Source organism: Bidens hawaiensis, unplaced genomic scaffold (assembly GCF_021521415.1).
Source record: "Bidens hawaiensis isolate Kalapana, Puna unplaced genomic scaffold, B.hawaiensis_p1.1 tig00049063_1, whole genome shotgun sequence".
Taxonomy (NCBI): Eukaryota; Viridiplantae; Streptophyta; class Magnoliopsida; order Asterales; family Asteraceae; genus Bidens; species Bidens hawaiensis.
The window spans coordinates 43,913-65,673 of NW_027498780.1; the positions used below are offsets into that span (position 1 = coordinate 43,913).

Here is a 21,761-nt window from a genome sequence, read left to right on the forward strand (position 1 = left end):
CGATCGATGTAGCTTTTCATCTTAAGTACATAAGATGAAACCGATTGGGTTTCCTCCATACGACATGCATGAAGCGCTCGAACCGTTTCGAAGCATTCCACCCTAGCTTGTGTAAGGAACATTTCCTTAAGTTGGGTGATCATGTCGTATGCCCCATGAAGTTCAAAATCCTTTTGAATCTCGGGAATCGTAGTTCCCAACATGAGGCAAGAAACTTGCACTGAATCCTCATTGTGCTTAACCCAATTGTTATGGTCTTCGGCATCGTCAATGCTAGGTTCATCGGGAATTGGATCCTCTAATACGTAGTATTTCTTTCCTTGCTTGAGAACGATTCTCAAGTTTCGATACCAATCCATAAAGTTGGTATAGTTTAGACGATCCTTGTCAAAAATAGATCTTAGTGATAGGTTGTTTACGGTTGGAATAATAACGTTAAGTGGATTGTTGATTGCGGCCATCTACAAATATAACAAAGCTCAATTTTTGTATTTTCGATATCAATTATTTTAATCGTTAATACCCTTTATGTCTCCAAGACAATTAATGATTAAAATCTAGAACCCAACGTTACATTCAAATAGTAGTTAGGTGACCTTTATCATACTAGTTAAATTAACAAGGTAGTCAACGTTTAACGATTGCAACCCTTTGCAACTTCTAGTTTTATGGGATCGGTTAAACATCTCATGTTTAGTCGGCATGTTTAATCCCCTCAACACCATTGTACGCCATGCTTCGGTGACCCTATTCACATGGTTTCCAATTTAAGTCGTCCTACTTACATACACGTGTGAGTTTACACATACAAGTGGTTAAGTGACCTTTATCCCACAAATATGGCAAACCCACCTCAAACTCACAAGTTTCCTCTAATGCGGTTAGGTGACCTTTATCCCACACCGAGTTCCCAAGTGATTCGAGTGTTGTATAAAAGGATGGTATTCAACTTATTTTATAAAAGGGATTTCAGTTTTCAAAATTCTAGATTGGAAAACCTTTTATGTACCTTTCATTTGCATGCATTCAAATGTATGGTACTTAGTTGAAAAACCCATTTTTCAAAGTTCCTATTAATAAAACCCATTTTATTATGAAATCATTAGCCATTAATAAAACCAATTTTTATTACCTAATGATCTCTAAGGAACCAATTTTATGCTAGTTGTTGATTTAAGTAGTTAACAATCCAAATTGTAATAACATACAAACAAAAGTAAATCAACCATGCAAGCATAAAATACACAACCACAAGTTCATAACCATAGCCTCCTAATGTTGACTACACTTGTTGACCGAAGACAAGTGTGTCAAAAGGTCTCTCCTAAGGCACTCAAAAGGACATGAGCTTGTGTTGGTGAACTCCCACTTGATCCCGCATCCAAATACTCCAAGTGTTCACCCCCGTGTTGTGGTCTCCATCATTTTATTTGGGCTCTCTTCCTTGCAACTTCTTTTACAAAACATATCCTAATACATTTTTCTAGTAAAAGAAATACTCCTAATCTACTTATTATAACAAACCAATTGAAATAAATAAATAGATTACAAACCCAAATAAATATACATATTCAAATATGCAATAACACAAGACCCAAAATGGTTCCCCTTTACCCCTTGAAACTTTCGGCCAAACTTGACAAAACCGAAAGTTCCGGGTTTTGTCCAAACAACACAATCAATCATCCAAATGACTTAGTTTTTCAAGATTACCACATGTATGTAAAGTATAACCTTGAAAAACCATGGGGTAACCAAAACCCCTAAAATTTTCGGCCATATGGTAAACCCCACCATAAACCCGAAAATTTTTGGGTCTAATGAAGCATGCATCCGTATAAGCGGCTCTTGATGCCATTGTTGGGTTTTATCAAAGTGATAAAATCCCAATTTTACCAAAAACACAGCGGAAATTAGTTTTAAATCTTTTTAATTTGATATGTATAAAAAATCCATTGGTGGAATTGGGTGGTGGTAATTTTGAAAGACTATTATCTTTCTTTCTTGTTTTTTTTTTTCTCTCATAACAACACATTCATACAACACAAGTAACTCTCTAGAGGAAAAAAAACAAAAAAGAAAGATAATAGTCTTTGAAAATTACCACCACCCAATTCCACCAATGGATTTCTATGCATGCCTCCGCTAACTTGATAATAATAATAAAATAAGAAGGAGAAGGAGAGAAAGAGAGGGGTGGGGTGGGGTGGGGGGGGGGGCTTCCTATCTTGTTATTATTATTATTATCATTTTTTTTATAACTCTCAATTTATATGTTTATAAATTATGTTATAAAACTTATAGGTGACATGCTTGGTAATTTGGTTTACATATTGTTATTTAACCAATTTAAATAATACTATGTAAAGTTCTATCAAAATATAAATCAACCATATGATTTATTTATTTCACAAGTACATTGTATTTAGAAACCCCGTTCTAAATAACTCAAGTGTTAATATTTATTTATAATGATCATATCATATATAAACAAATATTATTGGTGTTTGTCTAGCTTGTTATTGGGTATGACCCGACTTGGATCATGACATACTAGCCACATTAATTATAATATGTGTCTTGGGCATACCGAGTCCAATAGAAAAATGGGCATCACATACAGACTTCATTTGTAAATGTGTTGCACTCAAATTAGCACCACCAGGCATCTAAGCTCAAGCCGCGGTCGGTTTCGGAATCGCTGCGAATACTATCCGATGCCATCAACGCCGCAGACATGTATTCAATCACCGCAAACGCGCCAACTCCAGCCACCACGGACCGCATTGGAGCTACGCAGGCCACATTCAAGCTCCACGCTGCGCCAACAATGATGGCAGGGGCTAATAACGTGCTCCGGCATAATACTCCGCGAGTCAACAAAGTGATTTTTGCAAGCTATTCCCGCCATAACGATGTTCCTTAACGTGCTACTCTCACTCCTGTGTATAACTCAAAATTTTCAATCAAGAGAAAAGCATGATGAAAAGTCTTTCATTCTTTCTCAAAGGAACGTGAAGGTGGTAAACTCTTAAATGTGAAAGTGAATTATTTCACAAATTTCTCAAAAACTTTCATGCTTATTTAATTTGGGGCTATAGATGACTAAAGCATGGGTTTACAATAATTACATGTTAACACCTACGCATGAAGAAGATCCGCTTGTCAGTTCCAACCAAGTCGTACGAGCCGGGCATGTTGGTGTTGTTCCCGAAAATGTAAAGAAATTTTTTCACAAGTACACAACAAACTTTTGGCTTATATATATTTTGGCTCAAATAAAACAAAACAAAAAGTTTGAATGAATAAGATTTACATTAAAAAAACGCACGGATACTCAACTCATTGCTGGACAAGATTTCCATTTTTATTAATTAACTAAAAAGTCATTATAATATGACATGCATGTTTATGAAATGAAATGGATGATGTCATAGACTTTATTAATAAACGTGAGTATTACCAAATCTTCTGGACGATTATTGGTAAATAATGACCCTGAGCGATTATTTAATCTCATATGTCGTCTTAAAACAACAAGTGTCATTTTTATACATGATATAAAAAGTTGTTTATACTCCTCAGTGCACATTATTAACAAGTTTATGATACGTTCAATGCTACTAACATTATTTAGTAGCAATGAACTGGCGGACTGTCATGGTATATCACCATTACAACTTGAAAGAATATAACGCGATGAAAAACATCCAAGTAGAAGGTTGGGCACACCTCAAAATTAGTCCAAGGATGGAAGACATCCGAATATAAGGTTGGGCATACCCCAAAATACGTCCGAGGATGGGAACCTTATAATACACCCACTCGGCTACGTGCCGAACGTAAGGTTGGGCACACCTCAAAATTCGTCCAAGGATGAAAGACATCCGAATATAAGGTTGGACACACCTCAAAATTCGCCCAAGAATGGAAGACATCCAAATATAAGGTCGGGCACAGCTCAAAATACGTCCGAGGATGGGAACCTTATAATACACCCACATGGCTACGCGCCGAATATAAGGTTAGGCGCACCTTAAAATACGTCCGAGGATGGGAACCTTATAATACACCCACACGACTATGCACCGAGGATAAGGTTGGGCACACCTCAAAATACGCTCGAGGATGGGAACCTAATAATACACCCACACGGCTACGCGCCGAAAATAAAGGCTGGGAATCGTTATAAAAAACCCATACGGCTGCGCGCCGAGCTTAAAGGTTGTGTATCCTTATAAAAAACCCATACGGCTACACGCCGAACTTAAAGGTTGGGAATCCTTATAAAAAAACCCATAGGGCTTAAAGGTTGGGAATACTTATAAAAAACCCATACGGCTACGCGCCGAACATAAAGGTTTGGAATCCTTATAAAAAAGGCCATATGGCTACACGCCGAACATAAAGGTTGGGAATCCTTATAAAAAACTCGTTTATTTTCGGGAATCCTTATAAAAAAACCCATACGGCTACGCGCCGAACTTAAAGGTTGGGAATCCTTATAAAAAAAACCCATACGGCTACGCGTTGGACATAAAGGTTGGGAATCCTTATAAAACAATCCATACGGCTACGCGCAGGACATAAATGGTGGGAACCCTTATAAAAAGCCCATATGGCAACGCGCTGGACATAAAGGTTGGGAATCCTTATAATAAACTCATATGGCTACGTGCCGAACACAAAGATTGGAAAACCTAATGACTAACCCATATGGCTACATGCCGAACAAAAAAGTTGGAAACCTTAAATAAACCCATACGGCTGTGCACGGCGGAAACGTTCCGCACACGCCGGGCAAGCCAACTACGCAACCTTTATTACGTCACAGCTATAACTCGCTACACGCACAAGTTGCACTACATTACAGCTCGTAAACCGCTATACGCGCCAAGCTTCACTAAGCCGCAAAACTCTCGCACAAAACAGCCAACATGTTTAAAACCTTTTAAAACCCAAAGACAAATATGCGCACTCCTAATAAGTCCAGAAATCCACCTAACCGATTGCACGCATAGAAGCAGCACTAGACTAGGGGGACTTGTAGGGGTAGGATACGTCAAACCCCGGTACAGCCTTTTATTTATTACATTATGTATTGCATTTCCTATATAAGGGGTCTTCAACTCTCATTTGACGGATCTCCTTTTGGACCCTTGGTCTCAACATATTTTTGTGTCTGTAAAAAGTAGGAAACTCTTAGCAGTCACCTCTACTCACACACTTTTCCATGGTAGATCTCAAGCAAACCGGAGAAGATGAAGGCATGGGTTCGTTCATCTCGAAGACCGAGGGACATCGATATGGATCTGACCCGGTTCCATTCCATGTTTCTTCACCTATAACTAGTGGCTCTTGTTATTGTATTATATACACCTTTCAATGGATAAGAACTACCCTCTTTTTTTACTTCTCATTTTCTCTCTATTCTATGATTATATGCATTTCCGATCATGCTAATAGCTCGTTGTTTCACAACAGTGGCGTTTTAGTATAAATAAAGCTAGATCCTTGCTTATTTAAAAAGCATGTCTAAATTATCTATTCATATTGTGATTTGGAGAGTAGCCCCTCTTGAATAGGGGCTGATATCATATTGTTTCCATTCAATTAAAGTCATTTGACTTTCTGTATTTATCATTGGTTTCATTGCCGGAAAATTCGAAGAGAAGATTCTAACTCAATTAAATCACAGAGAAGATGCTATCGTGGCTCAACTAACAGCCATTATAGCTCAAATAGATTCTCTGATAGCCTTGAAGGATGATACTGTCACAATCAGGAAGGCTTGGATGGAAACAAGGAACCACACAGTCCTAGTGATGATGTCATCAGTCGTTGGATCTGAGCATGTTTTTGGTCTTGTGCAGCTGGCGCAAGGGCCCTATCCCGGAATCTCAAATCAAAAGGTTTTGGGTGTTCGTGAGCGTATTACACTTGATGTAATCTCTCAAGGGAAGCCATAGAAGTTTGTAACTTTAGTCCCCAAACCAAACGTCAATTCATATGGGGACAGCCACCTTTGATATGAGGGAATAGCTTTGTTTATAAACACCAGATGACAAGATCATCAAATAAAATACCAAATGCAAGTCACATTTCATAGTAGCATATAACATATAACATATGAAAGCACAAATAATCCATTCAAGGTCAGCAACAAATCACACATCAACCACACAATGAGCATTTAAATCACAACCCACAAGATATCTGATCCTCAGCACCAGTCTTTTATTTTGGATAATATAAAACACCATTCCAATGCAATGCAATGCAATCACTTCTTTTTCGCAAAAAACAATCCCCATCTCTGCTCCCCTGAACCAGTCCTCACCAGCTTCGCCTTCCAACCGCCAACAATATCATTGTAGTCCTCCTACATATATCATGTTCAACATAAACACATTAACATATTCACAGTTAATCCCCCATTTGGTTATTATTAAATAATTATCGTGTGTAAATGCACTTACTTCAGTGAAGTCATGGATGAATTCTTCCTTTTCCTTCTCAACCCTTTCGAGTTCCCTCCTAAGGACTTCCTTGAACTGTCAAAACATTCAGGTTGGGTAACATGTCAAAACATGTAACTTTTTAACATGATGAAATATAATTTTTAATGATTACTATGTTATTTCAACAATAATTTAATCTTTTGAGTAAAATGTTCAATGAGGTTTAATGAAAGAACCTGTTCTGTTCGATCCTCTGCCATCACGTCTCCGAATCCTGCATCTCTAAGCATCTAAAGAAAAAAAGTAAATAATCAATGCACACAATAACCTCACATATAAACTAACAAAAAGTAATATTCATTATTTACCTGTCCATAAGTTTCTACATCATGAAGATCATATCCTCTTTGCTTGATATATTCTGCAAATTCTTCAGACGGCGTTCCAGATTTTCGACAGTAATCACTAATAAGAACTTTGCCACCTGGTTTCAACCACTTGAAGAAGGTTCTAAACAACGCAGGTTTATCCTAAAAAACGTAACATAAAACAATAAGATAAACATGTTTATAACTTAATTATAACTTATAATTTGTTATAAGTAGAACCTTACTTGAATATGGAGGATAGTGTCACGGCTATAGATGACATCAAACGTGTTGTCGGGATAAGATTTCTTGGTACAGTCAGCAACCTCAAACTCAACCGAACATTTGAGGCCAATAGCGCGTTCAAGAGCAAACGAGATCATATTAACAGAAAGATCAATGCCAACAACATCAACATCAAAGTTTTCAGCCATGTAGAAATCGCCTCCTCCAATCCCACATCCAACATCTAGAACTTTCTGCCCCGGTTTCAGATCCAGCATCGCAACAAATTCTTTCGTTGTGTCTGTGGTCACAATACAATTTTAGAGTTTATTAATTAATAAAACAAAACACTCCATAAGAACTATAGAGGGACACAAGAATGCAAACTAAAGAAGATTCACATTTCTTGTTCATAGCCGTTATCTTTGATTATATATGCGGGTAATGGGTCAACGGGTTCGTTGTGTCTGTGGTCACAATACAATTTTAGAGTTTATTAATTAATAAAACAAAACACTCCATAAGAACTATAGAGGGACACAAGAATGCAAACTAAAGAAGATTCACATTTCTTGTTCATAGCCGTTATCTTTGATTATATATGCGGGTAATGGGTCAACGGGTTGAGTTGACCCGCCAACACATCTTTCTACATTTTTTTGAATTTAGGTTAAGTACAATAAAAATAGCTATCATTATAAAGTATAACACAAGTTGACGTAGTTGGGTAAATATGTAATTTTATTTTATCCCAGAAAACTAAACTTGTATGATATTTGTTTGTCCCATGAAAAAAATAAGACAAATTAAACAGATAAGGAAAACTAAAACTTGACATACCTATCCCCCCTGTACTCACAAACCCGGGTCCAAATATGCGTTCGTAGCGTAATATGCCACTGTTTTTATACTGCACATTGTCCAAGAACTGCTGGAAGCCCCTATCATTATCAGTATTTGCCACCTTCTGCCATATCCAGCAGATCTGCAATCAAGGTGACAATTTGGGTTATTTTTAGTGTTACATGTATTAGATAAAAAAGTTTAGCTAAAAAGGAAACGGTCAAATGGGTTGAAAGTATCTAGAATTGTGATTTTAATGCATACATCTCCCGATTGCTTTATTTAAAGATTTTGATTATTAATGTTGCTACCGTTCTTTAAGCATCACGATTTGAAAATAATAGACAGAAAGTGTTTCCAGGTCAACCCATTTCCAAATTCGCGCATCTACGTTCAAAGGAGAGTGATTTACCTGATTTTGATTTTTCTTGCTGCGTACATAAGCTCCAATGCATTTCGACCCGATTAGAGAGAGTTCATACGAATTACCAGATGCATCGGATGTGTGACATTCCTTGAACACCTACACAACCATACCCAACAAGAAAATCATTAAAGATTTATGCATTCAACTGCAAGACCATCATTGCATGTATTTGTAGCATATACCTATAATATGGTAACAACTTGCAAAATGTTCTTACTTGTGACGTTTATAAAAATTGGAATATTTTTGCAAGCTTTCCAAATGAATTAAGTATTTTCCAATATCAGCAGTACAAACAATTTGATAAGGGTGTTATTGATCCAAGCCACTCGTGAGCTACTCAAGATCGGCGCTAAAAGCTTGAATTGAGTCGAGCTTAAACGACCTCAAGTCTAAGCCCAAGCTGGCTCGCAAGCCTATTATTCATATAATTAAAATAACTTTATTATATGTATTATGCTATAAAAATACTTAAAAATGTATGTAAATTAATTAATAAATAATAAACTAGCACAGTTGATGAAAATCTACACACAAACCAAGCTCGAGCTTTAGAAATGAACTCGAAATGAACCGAGCTCAAGCTCTCACAAAATTAAGCATGCTGAGCTCAAGCTTGACTCAGCTACACCTCTAAATTTCACAGCGTCAGTTTGACCTCATAAGAGTCCTTAGTAAGCCAAACACCCAAATTTTCATAGTTCAAGGTCAATATATATTCACCTTGGTGTAGAATCTAGGTTCACGGTAGTGTGTCGGGTTGTGTTTTCGTTTATGGTCTCCAGATTGATGAAAGCATGACTCTCTGAAGAAAATATATCCTCCCACTTTCACCCATTTCAAAAGTCTTTCAGCAATATATTCAACCTGTAACCACAAATTATAATAATAAAAAAATTATTCATGAAATTGTGTCACGAGTCACGACCCATGTAACACATTAATCTAAACAAGTCAAATAGGTTGACGTGTTTGCAGGTTGTAAACGGCTAGTAATCTGGTTATAAAGGTGGTAAATAAGTTGGAAGGTCACATTATATGGGTCGTAAATGGGTTGACGGATTGACTTGTTCCATCAAACGGGTCATAATTTGATTTTCATGCTTACCTCTTTATCAGAAAGATACATCAATAACCAGTTTGAGAAGATTAAATCCATTGATTCAGGCGGAAAGTTTAGGTCGGGCGAGGTGACATCAGCACACATAAATTCCACATTTTTCAGGTGTCCATTGATGCTTTCATTCTGCAAGAATTTTGAACTTAAATATTAATAATAACCCATAAATAAATGAACTTATTTCAATGGTGAATGATGCATACCTTTTTGATCACACTTACAATGAAATCAAGGGCTGTTACTTTTCCCGCCTTTTTGGCTAGTTCACCCGTAAAACGACCAATTCCCGCTCCTAATTCAAGGACACTTTTCCCTTCATAAGGTGGAAGTAGTGACAGCACCTAACAAAGAAATAAGAATTTGGTCATTTTATACATTAATTGTTAAATAATGTGCGTTTGTCGAACATGTGTTTGTATGATAATTACAACTTCAAGTAACTTAAAACACATCTAAATATTATATTCTTCGTCTCGTTTTATTGCAACTGGTAATCTGATTTTGATTATTCAGCATTAATAACCACTTGCAAAACACACATAAATAGTCAATGCTGTATGCAATCAAAATGAAGATATCAATCCAGACCTTAGCATAAATACGTTACAACAAATGCAAGATGAATCGGTTTTTGGAATGTAATCATAAAAACCAAATGTAAATTTACTCTGGTAACAAAAACTCAAACATGTGTATATATGTGCATAAAGTCAAGTAATCAGGTTTTGATATATATTAAAGTCTCTAAACTTGTTTAAAATATATGCAATTGCGACATGGATCACACTGTAAAGTTTTTTGCTAACATGGGAAAGTACCTCGTCAATATTTGACTGATTAAAATACAGCTTTATACCATCTTACACGATAAAAAAATCACTCAAGTCGGCATTTTTAGAGAGACGCCTCGCTAAAACTGTGACCACTTTTAAGGGGCAGCAAGTTATCTTTTAAATTATTTTTCACAATTACATGCATTTTAAACAAGTTTTAATCATTTTATCATACCAAAGATTGGGTCAAGGGATTGTTTCATGCAAAATAGCATATTATGTTGATTTTTTATGGTATTAATTAACTAATTATACACACACAAACACACATACATGCACCAATTGTTATTCGAAAGAATAACGCAGCTAATATCCTTCAATCCTACATTGTTTGTCGCAAAATAAAAATAAAAACTCGTTTGTTGTAAGAGCATGTTAGAATCAATATGCAAATAAACTGTCATTATCAGACAGAGGCAGATCTAGCTTAGAAGCAGGGGTATCCCGGGATGCCCCTCAACTTTCTTGGCGAAGTGCAAAATGTTATTTTTAGGGATGTGATCCTCCTACACCACCCCCATATGCATATACAGCTCGTATAGGCCTATACGGCCGTATAGGATACGCATCACTGACAGGGGGACAAAAAAAACAGCTTTTTTCAACCTATACGACCGTATAGACCTATACGAACCGTATAGGTATTAAATGGCTCGTATTGTCACCATAAAACCTATATGGTCGTATAGGTTGAAAAAAGCTGTTTTTTTTGTCCCACTGTCAGTTATGCATAGCCTATACGACCGTATAGGCCTATACAAGTTTGTGCACTATTATGTTTTCAATATGTTTTTATGTGCACTATTATGAACTTTATGTATGTGAACCACGCGTTAAAAACTTGATGTATTTGGGGGTGAACCATTTACTTTTAAGCATGTAGACCATGTGTTCGGAGCATGATGTATTTTGGGGTGCACTTTTATTTTATGTATGTGGACCAGATGTTTATCGGTATGCTTTGACCAAATGTTTTCTTGTTTGCTTAATCATTAATTGGTTATTATGTATAAACTATTATAAAATGTAGCATAATATAATTTTAAACGAATGTTCTCGGGTACAACTACAAATTATTTAGCCGAGTATATTATGTAAATGCTAATAGACAATTTATTCTATTCTAAAATATCATATTTGGCCAAGTATGTTATGTTACAATACAAACCCGTAAATGCATTGTACCTCGGGTCTTTCTTCTTTGTCAAGATGAGAAGCCATAGAATCAAGCATCATGGCTTCCACAGTCAACTCGACCGTGTGCTCCATCCAGTAATTCTTCTGAACCTCACGTTCTTCACCTGCATATATTATTATATATAAACAAAATGCTATTGGACAACACAAACATATAACAACAAACCAACCAACCATTAATAACCACAACAGGAGCCATTGCACAGATTGATTTGGAAACGAAATGGGTTTGATTATGAGCCTTCGATTGCAATGCGAGATCTTGAGAAGGATCTGGATCTGCTGTTGAATGATCGGCCTTTCTGCTGCATAGAAATTGGATCTCAAACTGCAACTTTGGTGGGTAGGTGGGTTTGTGAGGGATCTGGTTTGTGGGTATTTATAGGCACAAACAAAACTAGTGTAGTGATGTGAATTGCAACGGTAGATTGGTGGTAGGTAGGTGAGCCTTAGGAGCCAATGTGTGAGTGAAAAAGGTGTTTAGGATTGCTTAATATTCGAGTGAGAAAGTTTTATAACTTATAAGATTGTGACTTTTGACTTATTCATAAGTCATAAGAAGGTAAAAATAAGGAATCCCAAACACTCCCTAATCTTTAAAACAGACCATTTTGATTAAGCTATATTCAACTTCAAAGAAAATGCCCAAAATACTCATCTTGATCCGTCGAAACCGACGGAACACATCGGCCTCCCACGGAATGCAACAACAATTAAAAACTCATCACATGTCAACGTATTAACGAATCTGACGGAATACGCAAGGGATCTGACGGAATGTTAAACCTTAGACCGACGGTGAAAGAGGTTGCTTCCGTTGGGTCTAGCGGTTCACCCTCCCATCGGATTTTTACACTATGAACTCTAGGGTTTGTCACTTTCTTGCACGGATTTCTCAACAACATATGTGATTCATGGAAAACAAACATCATGGTTGTGTTTTCCTCGAAAAACTAAGTTATTTACACTATATATTTGCTTGATTAAGTAGAGAAATAAGAAACATGAAGACGGAGGTTGATTATAAAGGTTTAAGGTTTGAGAGTTAGGAGATGAAGTGGTTCTTTTATTTTATATAAAAAACATTTTTCTACGCATATAAATATAACCTACACAAAAACATATACATATGTAGGTTATATGATTTTGTGTAAGTGATAGCATCTGTCATTATAGTTATTACGAAAAAAATTGAAAAAAAGAAAGTGTAGGGCATTTGCTTTTATGTAGGTTATGTTTTACATGTGTAAGAAAAATGTTTTTTATATAAAAAAAACACAAGTGTAGGCTGTCTGTAGATTATATAAAAATACAAGTAAAGGTTATTCGATAATACAAGTGTAATGTTGTACCCTACGAAACAAACGGGCTTGCGGAGGTAGCACGAAATTTGTTTTAAGGGACCTCTGTTTAATATAAATCCTCATGTAACACCACGAAATTTTTCGACTTAAGTTTTTACCAAAAATATCAACAATCAAAAATCCAGGGACATGAAATGAAAAATTCTGAAATTCTGAAGAAATTGTAGTTGTGTATAATGAAATAATGAGAGATAATTATTTTAGTTTGTTATGGTTTGATTAATCATGTTAATTGGAGAGAATTATTATGATTTAATTAGTTGTGTTAGTTGGAGAGAGCTGATATATTTAATGTTAATTTATACCGTTTCATTTATTTTGAAAGATTAAGATTAAAACTAAATGAGTGGTTTAGATTGATTTTTCGCATTTCTCACACCAAAATGACTTCTCACCCGAACCATGCCCTGTATCTATATGTGTGTATGTGTGTGTGTTTATGTATTTTAACTTTTAAAGTGTGGTGTTTAACTAGGCAAATTTTTCCTCTCATGTGCTCTGAAAGTTCATTCCACTCTGGGCTTCTAGAATGGTTGGTGGATCATGCTCTCTTTGACCAGACCGATTTTTTAGTTGATCCATTTTGTACGCGACGCAGCAAAAACTTCCAGATCTGCCTCTGTCAAGGGGTATAAATCCTACAATGGTGGTCATGCCACCTTTGTTGGAAAAAGAAAAGGTAAGATCTTAGGTAAAGGTAATAATCAATTTTGTTGCTCCTTAAGCAAACCACAAGTTGGCATACAACTCAAAAGTTTGGTACCGAATGTTTCATGGGTGTGAAATTGTTAGCATTAAACGACCAATATTTACCCATGTCGGAAAATGATAATTTTGTTTTCTTTAAAAATTGTTACAGTTTTCAAAACTTCTATTTTCATAATAAAAGTTAAGTTGATAAAAGTAACCATTATCATCATATTAATATAGATTGTAATAATAAAAAAATATTCATTATTCATTTGATAAAAAATCTTCATAAGGCATTTGATTATTATATTGGTTATTAATCTTTGGGTGGTGATTGTTGGACTTAAAAGATTTCTTAGATTTTTGGAAGTCTTCTTTTTGTCATAACGAAGACCTTGTTTAGGTGTGTAAAATTGTTTTATGACACAATTATGCAGTTAGTCCTTGACGTTTTCTTAAAGTAACAAGATTGTATGGTTTAAAAGTTACATGTATGAGTACTAAGGTTTAATTTTGTAACAATGTTAGGTACTAACTGATGTGTTGTGTGGTGAGTAGAAAAGTTGTTAGTTTTTCAAAATGTTTTGCTTCACACAAAGTTGAGTTTTAAATTTATAAAAAGTGATTTTATCTTAACTAGATCACACGCAAATAGGCAAGTATGCCTATCGTATATATACTATAGGATGGGTAAGAACCAAGTATCGATTCACAAATACATTTGTTTGATTTGTACTACTAAATGGTCATATTTATTTTAGCCGGAAGTAAATATTATAGTTGTTTTAGGTTGACAAGTGAAATGTAAAGGAATTTAAATACATAAATTAAAAACAGTATTTTTGGGTTTTTAAATTTTTATAGAGATGATCAAGGATAAAAGTGCATCATCTTGGTTAAAACTTCTTTTAACTTAGTTTAACAATTAATTGATAAACGTGTGATATAAACTTGCTTTGGTAATTAAATGTGGGAATAACACGTTATTCCATGATAATTAACGAAAGTGATATGCATAACTTCATGATCTACACTAAAACACCATTTTATATAAGCAAGTTGGTTTATATTAAGTATTCATAAGATAACTCACTTTAAAAATGAGACAATCCCTTAATTTACTAAGTGAATTGTCCTTGATATTTTAGCAAAACCCGAAAGGTTCAAGCCACTTCAAGTAAGGTTTACGCCGGCTAAGTAGCACGAATCAAGTCTTTTCGTGTCTTTTGACTGTGAGAACGCAGTTAAGAGTGTAACATGCTGACGCCACAGCTTCGGTCCAAAAGCTAACTGGTAACTTTGAATCAACAAGCATGGTGCGAGCAGTCTCAATCAATTTTCGATTCTTTCGTTCAGCTACCCCATTTTATTGTGGTGTGTAAGGTACACTGAATTCATGAAGAATCCCTCGATCATTGCAGTACTCTGGCATCCTATTGTTCTAAAATTCAGTCTCATTGTCGCTTTGGATTCGTCTAATTGGAAGATTATACAAGGTCTCCAACTTCTTAAACAAGATCATTAGGTTGTCAAAAGTCTCATCCTTAGTGTCTAAGAATATCACCCACGAGAATCTTGAATAATCACCAGTAACAACTAGGCAATAGAGTTCGCCAGCGATACTTTTGACATTCACCGAACCGAAGAGATCCATATGTAGACGCTAGAAAGGTAAGTTAATGCAATTAACCATTTTCTTCGGATGCGGCTTCTTTGACTGTTTACCCTTTTTGCACTCAATACAATATTTGTTCAAGAGGAAATTCTTCACATTAACCCCATCAACCAACTGATTGTGAACCAAGTGGTTCATCTTCCTCACATTGATGTGTCCCACTCTTCTATGCCATAAAATAGACTCCTTCTCTAACGCCTTTGATATGAAACATTGAGCGTTTAATGATGAAGTAGAAGCAGTACTCATGTTGAGAACATACAGGTCGTTCTCTCGAGGAGCATGCATCAGTATCCATTCATCTGGAATCTTGAAACCAAGTTTCAAAATCATACACTCCTTGTTCGTGAAGTGATTCGAGAAATTCTTATCACAAATTTTGGTATGCTCATAAGATTGTTCTCCAACTCGGTGATATAGTTTACTTTGTCAAACAAAACCTTGCCATTTGACAATGTTCCTTCCCCAACAATCTGACCTCCTTGATTACCAGCAAATCCTACATTCCCCCTCATACAGATTTGATTCCAATAGGTGAAGAGTACCCGTCATGTGCCTTGAGGCTCCTCTATCCATAATCCAACATGAATCGTGAGATCTTGGAAGCCCTTGCACATACGGTTAAAGGATTAGTGAAACAAGAAAATCCAAGCCTTCTTGGTCTTGGGTTGTTTGAATTTATTAAACAACATCACATCTATTTCTGATTCGCTCGATAAAAGAGCGCAACTTGAGATATTGATCGAGTATTAGAAACATATGTCTTCATTTTCTGCAGAACTAGTGGACTAGATTTGATAACACTAGATTTTAACACCCAGTTCTGTCCACATGACTTCTTTTTTATGTAAAAAGTAGGGTTTTTGCCTTTTGAATTTTCACCCATCTCAAAAGTACTCTTCACGCGGTCATCAGATACAACATTATCTCTTTTCAAGATCCTAACAGGCTCGGATCTTGAAGTATTCAGCCTTTTGTCAACAACCTGAATCTTCACAGGTTTCTTGGGAATCAACTTTTGAGGTTGATTATAAGTGTGCTTCATACGGTTAGGACATGCATAAAATACATGCCCTACTGTATTAAAGTTAAAGCATCTCCTCCGGTCAACAAATTTGTTTACCGGAGTTGATTCAGCACTCTCACTCAATGAAAATTTATTCTTTTTGATCAATTCTTGATTCCATGATGTTCTACTTTGAGTCTAGTTTCAAGAAAGGTATAATATGTAAATTTTGGACAAGATTTGAATGGTTTTTATGATTTAATAAGATCGTGTGTCAAAGCTGATGCGAGGTGACGGATTCTGATCTGTCTTTCCGACATCATAACTCTTTTTTGAGAAGTCCAAATTGGTTGATTCCACTTCTGAAAGTTCATTTTGAATTAAGATTACAACCCAATTGGAATCGTTTAATTTGGTTTGGTACTGACTTTTAAACAAATAAAACACTTTTGCTGCGCACTGTAATAGCTGCACGTACCTTTTTGTGTTGGAGGAATTTTTATGATTTTTGTGTGCATTGAAAATATGTAAAAAAATACATTTAAACACCTAAGACATTTATGCAACTCTGGTAAAAATTTCATAAATTATTTCTATAGTTTTCCTATGTAATAAAATGCATCTTTTCGCATGCTAAAATCTGCATGTTATACTTGATGTGGGCTAAAAATATATATAATATTATATAAATATTCCTATACTTTCAAGTATTTTGAGCCAGGTTTTTATTGTATATACTCCTAATAGGTTCATGTTTGGGTTTTTAAGGTTCTAAGAGACAATGAGCCAAATTAGAGCAAATTTTACTAAACTTGAAACCGAGTATTTAAATAGTAATTTTAATAATAATAAACCCAAGTTTACATAATAATTCATGCTTTCAAGTAATTAAAATAAAGTATAAACAAAGAAAGAAAAGAAAGAAACCTAAACTTAACTTATTTGAATTAATAAGGTTTGCTTATTTTTTTTCTGGTTGGACTTGTAGACGGATGGAGCTGACATAAATTACTCTTTGGCTGTTAACTAGTTCGTGGGCCGTAGGCTTTATTATGGGCTAAAAGAAAAAAAACCCTAGAAGATTAATATAATTATTATAAAAAGAAAGAAAAAAAAGAAATAAGAGAGATCATACGGAAGTAGGGGACGAGAGCCTTGGCTGTTTTGGGTGGAGGCGACAAGGGGGTCCACTCCTTGATTGATTGACTGTAGCAGCTAGGAGTCGAAAAAAAAAATAATACAAGACGATCAACGGCAAGCCGCAATCAAAGAAGAAAAAAAAATCAAGCAGCCTTGCGGCTTGAATAAATCTCACGGCCGAATTAAAGGAAGCAAGCAAACATGTTAAAAAGTTATATATCAAAAAGTGAATTAATTTAAGCTCACAGGCAGGTAGCTCAATTAATATTATTTGTTTTACGATGAACTGTGACTTATATTTTATTTTTGTTTCGTATCTTTTTTATGAGTAGCTAAATATTTTATACTGCCTAGGTTTTAGTTGAGTACTATGTTATATTGATGGTTTGACGAATTTTTATTTGACGTTGGTTGATTTAGTGTTATGGTAAAGTTTTTAATTGGTTTGTTAACGATATATATGCGTAATTGAATCCGATTTTTTTGCTTTAATAATTACTCCACTTGTGTTTGATAGTCATTGGTGATTGTCAGATGCATGATTAGGTTGTCTACTTTGTGTTTTCAACTTGTTTGCGATTTATGGTCGAAAGAATCGTAGGAATAATTATTGAGAGCGGATTAGATTTAATTATTCTATTTCTAGGAGGTCGGGAGGCAATTTTGTGTTGTGTCATCTTTGTCTTTTGTGGGGTTGGGGTACTAATTGCACGGGAGTGAGTTAGCCTAGGTCCCTTAAGATTATTGTGATACAAGTCGTGTTTAAATTAATTAAAAATACCCCCTTTATATTAATATATATTGTATCTAAAGAGACCGGGAGGTGATTTGGATTTTGGGGTACCATAGTATTATTAGGTAAGGTGAGACCGGGAGGTGATCCAAACCTTTAACAATTGAGCTTCACATGTCATTAGAGTTCTAGGGTGTCGTTGGTGAGGCCGGGAGGCGATCTAGGCGTACTTTAGTGGTCTTTAGTGTCATATTTTTTAGATACTGTTTTTCAACCAAGTCAAGTTCGTTAACTATTAATTTAACTAGTAGGATTTCATTACCTAGGTAGTCGTTTATCACATTTGGTTAAAGTCTAATTTTTATTAAAGTTCATTTTTAGTTTAATTCTTAATTAGTTAAGTATTATTAGTTTAATTAATATAAAAAAATCCAAAAATCAAAATAGAGTCTAGATAAGTAATTAATAAAGTTTAATAATTAGAGTTTACCCATAGTGTCCTAGGTTCGATATCCGTTCTTACTTTCTAGCTACATAATGACCGGTACACTTGCCGATTGTATGGTTTTTAGGTGAATTCGGTAAAACTTGGTTATTAATTATATACACACTTTTCACCACATCAAGTTTTTGGCGCCGTTGCCGGGGACACTAGTAAATTCTTTGTTTAAACCGAGTTGATTATTTGATCTGTTTATTTGTTCATTTGGTTTTTAGTTGCCTTTAGGTGCCTTTACTTGCTATTTGTGCCTTTAGGTTTGGTTTCTTTTTAAAAAAAAATAAAAAAAAATAAAAATAAAATAATAAAAATAAATAAATAAATAATCGATTTTTTAAAAATTTTTAGTTTATGCACCATACTCGTTCACAAGGACCACCTTCGTATTCTGCATCAGAATAACCCGAGAGATTTCTTACCGAGAGGCTTAAGGAGCTCAGAGGAAGCATGAGTTCTATACCCGACATCCTGGTACGCGTCCCTGCTCCTAGAATAGATATGGGTGACGCCGTTCCACCACCACCGAGACAGACCGTTCATGCTAAAGCCAACGATGGCATCATGGGAGCCCGATCTGCAATCGTCCGACCAGTTGCGACTAATAATCAAAACTGGCAAATTCCCTCTCACGTCATGAATTCCATCACCAATTCTGCTCAGTTCTACGGCTTGAATGACGAAGATGCTCCAGGACACCTGTCCCGATTCGTTCGGATCTGCGAAACTTTTAATATTAACAATATCTCATCCGACGTCATTCATCTTAAGTTGTTTCCATTCTCACTTTCCGCTCGTGCTGCTTCATGGTTCGAATCGTTACCAAATGCCTCAATCGCCACATGGGCCGACCTTCAATCAAAGTTCCTAAGAAAATATTTCCCTCCATCGAAGGCCGGACGTCTCCGCGAGCAAATCCATTCGTTTCACATGGACCCCAATGAGTCCTATTTTTCTGTGTGGGAGCGTTTCCAAACTCTTCTAAACCGTTGTCCTCAACATGGCCTATCCGATTGGGCTGTGGATGAAAATTTCTATAATGGCCTTACCCCCGAAACTCAACAGCGGTTCAATACCGCCACTGGAGGAAGCATGCTCGATAAGCTCACCATAGAGGAGGCTGAAGAAATGTTCGAGAGCATAGCGTTAGCAGACCAGCATACACCGAGTAGAAGGTCCGTTTCGGCTGCCAAGGCCGCTGCCATCGGATCATCCCGTGGAGTGCATCATGTTGATCAGAATGCGAGACTATCTGCAAAGTTGGAGGAGTTGACGAAGAAGGTTAGAGATTTAAAGCTGCAACTAAAGTGCGAGATTTGTCACAAAAATCACGAGACAGCTGATTGTCCCGTTGATTCTCAGGAGGAGGTAGATTTTCTTACTAATCAAAATCGTTCCGTCAATTCCGGGTGGCGAAACAATAACTCTAATTGGCGAGCAGGTAACTCCAGTTATCAGCAACGCCAAAATCTGTTCCAAGAACCCGCCCCAGAACCTGCTCCGTGCCACATAATACTTCCAAGATCGAGGAGCTATTGGCTAACCAATCTTAATTGTTAAATCAGCTCTTACAGAATTAGGCCAACACAAAATCCACTCTTTTGCAGCATGAGACATTTATGAAGGGGCAACAGGTCGCATTTCAGAATCTTGAGGCCAAGTTTAGTGAGTTTTCCGCAAAGATTGATCAACGACCCTCGGGGAGTCTTCCTAGTGACACCGTCCATAATCCCGGTCCTACCTATTCTAAACCATTTCTAAATTGTCATGCCAAGGCAGTGACCACCCGAAGTGGGAGAGGGGTTGTTAGCAGCACACCAAGAGAGGAGGAGGAAGTAGATGAGGATTTGGAGTTAGAGATGCCACCTGACAAGGTGAACCGAAGGCGAGACACATCAAGTACCTCACAGTCAGGTGGTGCGTCAGTTGAGAAGGAGAAGCAGGTTGAGCAGGAACCAATGCGCATCTATAAGCCAAAACCGCCATACCCCGGTCGTCTGGTGAGGAAGAATGATTCGGAGCAGTACTCTAGATTTCTTGACATGCTTAAGAAGCTTCATGTGAACATTCCGTTTATCGAAGCTCTTGCGAACATGCCAAAACATGCCAAGTTTCTTAAAGATTTGCTTACTAATAAGAAGAAACTCGAGGAGCTTTCGACTGTTATTCTTAGTGAGGAGTGTTCTGCCGTCGTACGGAACAAGCTTCATAGGAAGATGACAGATCCAGGCGGCTTTACCATTCCTTGCTTGATTGGTAATCTTAATGTTAGCAATGCTTTGGCCGACCTCGGTGCAAGCATTAACCTCATGCCCTACTCTGTGTTTGCCAAACTTAACGTGGGAGAGCTGCTTCCCACCCGAATGAGCATCCAACTGGCAGACCGATCTGTGAAGTTCCCAAGTGGCATTGTGGAGAACATGTTGGTGCAGGTGGACAAATTCATCTTCCCGGTTGATTTTTTCATTCTCGATATGGATGAGGACTCGAACGTTTTGCTCATCCTCGGCCGTCCATTCTTAGCCACCGCACGTGCTCTCATTGATGTTCCCGATGGAAAATTGATTCTTCGAGTTCATGATGACATGATCACATTCGACGTGCAGATATCCATGAGACATACTCAGCAGCAGGATGACACTCTCTACTTTATCGACACTTTCATGACGCATGTAGGCGATTATCTTACAAAGTTTTGCGAGAGAGACACATCCGACACTCATATCATCGATGTGGAGAATCAGTTAGTCGAGATGACAATATTTGATTTTGATCAGGAGCAGCGGTTGCCTGAGTCAGGAGAACACGAGCCGATCATGAGTTCCCAGATTTTTTCTGATGTCCTAGCGGTTGAATAGAGAGAGTTTCCGATCGAAAAACCATCTGTTGAGAACCCCCCCATCCTTAGAGCTGAAATATTTACCATATCATCTCGAGTATGCCTTTTTAGGGGAGGGGTCTCAACTTCCCGTCATCATCTCTTCGAGTTTGGAGACGGAGGAGAACGAGAAGTTGATGGTTGTTCTGTTCTAAAATCTCATAAGCATGCCATCGCATGGAAGCTTATGGATATCAAAGGTATAAACCCATCGTTCTGCATGCATAAAATCTTTATGGAGGACGAGTTTAAACCTGTGGTGCAGTCGTAGAGGAGGCTTAACCCGAATATGCAGGAGGTTGTTA

General features: G+C 36.7%; 2 protein-coding genes across 2 annotated transcripts; one reads left to right on the plus strand and one right to left on the minus strand.

Moving 5' to 3' along the window:
- Positions 1 to 6,191: 6,191 nt before the first annotated feature.
- LOC143597811 (phosphoethanolamine N-methyltransferase 2-like) lies at positions 6,192 to 11,588 on the minus strand. The gene is made up of 11 exons (XM_077076204.1): positions 11,463 to 11,588; positions 9,648 to 9,785; positions 9,433 to 9,570; positions 9,048 to 9,191; positions 8,310 to 8,420; positions 7,895 to 8,039; positions 7,075 to 7,355; positions 6,830 to 6,991; positions 6,698 to 6,751; positions 6,480 to 6,554; positions 6,192 to 6,382 (listed from the first exon to the last, which is right to left on the minus strand). The coding sequence occupies exons 1-11, from the start codon at positions 11,544 to 11,546 to the stop codon at positions 6,284 to 6,286; spliced, it is 1,431 nt and encodes a 476-aa protein (XP_076932319.1). The 5' UTR covers positions 11,547 to 11,588; the 3' UTR covers positions 6,192 to 6,283.
- Positions 11,589 to 19,508: 7,920 nt separating this feature from the next.
- On the plus strand, positions 19,509 to 21,436 carry LOC143597810 (uncharacterized). Its single transcript, XM_077076203.1, has 3 exons — positions 19,509 to 19,946; positions 20,159 to 20,807; positions 20,925 to 21,436. Exons 1-3 carry the CDS (start codon positions 19,509 to 19,511, stop codon positions 21,434 to 21,436), a joined length of 1,599 nt encoding a protein of 532 aa, XP_076932318.1.
- Positions 21,437 to 21,761: the final 325 nt, after the last annotated feature.

What these genes read in the sequence shown, in the direction of transcription:
- LOC143597811 (XM_077076204.1), bottom strand. Translation starts at nt 11,546, where the DNA reads ATGGAGCACACGGTCGAGTTGACTGTGGAAGCCATGATGCTTGATTCT. An exon ending in GCAAGAAAAATCAAAATCAG is followed by an intron (nt 8,040 to 8,309) that starts GTAAATCACTCT and finishes CCTTGATTGCAG; the next exon opens with ATCTGCTGGATATGGCAGAA. An exon ending in ACACTATCCTCCATATTCAA is followed by an intron (nt 6,992 to 7,074) that starts GTAAGGTTCTAC and finishes TACGTTTTTTAG; the next exon opens with GATAAACCTGCGTTGTTTAG.
- LOC143597810 (XM_077076203.1), top strand. Translation starts at nt 19,509, where the DNA reads ATGGACCCCAATGAGTCCTATTTTTCTGTGTGGGAGCGTTTCCAAACT. An exon ending in CCGTTGATTCTCAGGAGGAG is followed by an intron (nt 19,947 to 20,158) that starts GTAGATTTTCTT and finishes TTACAGAATTAG; the next exon opens with GCCAACACAAAATCCACTCT. An exon ending in TAGGAAGATGACAGATCCAG is followed by an intron (nt 20,808 to 20,924) that starts GCGGCTTTACCA and finishes TTAACGTGGGAG; the next exon opens with AGCTGCTTCCCACCCGAATG.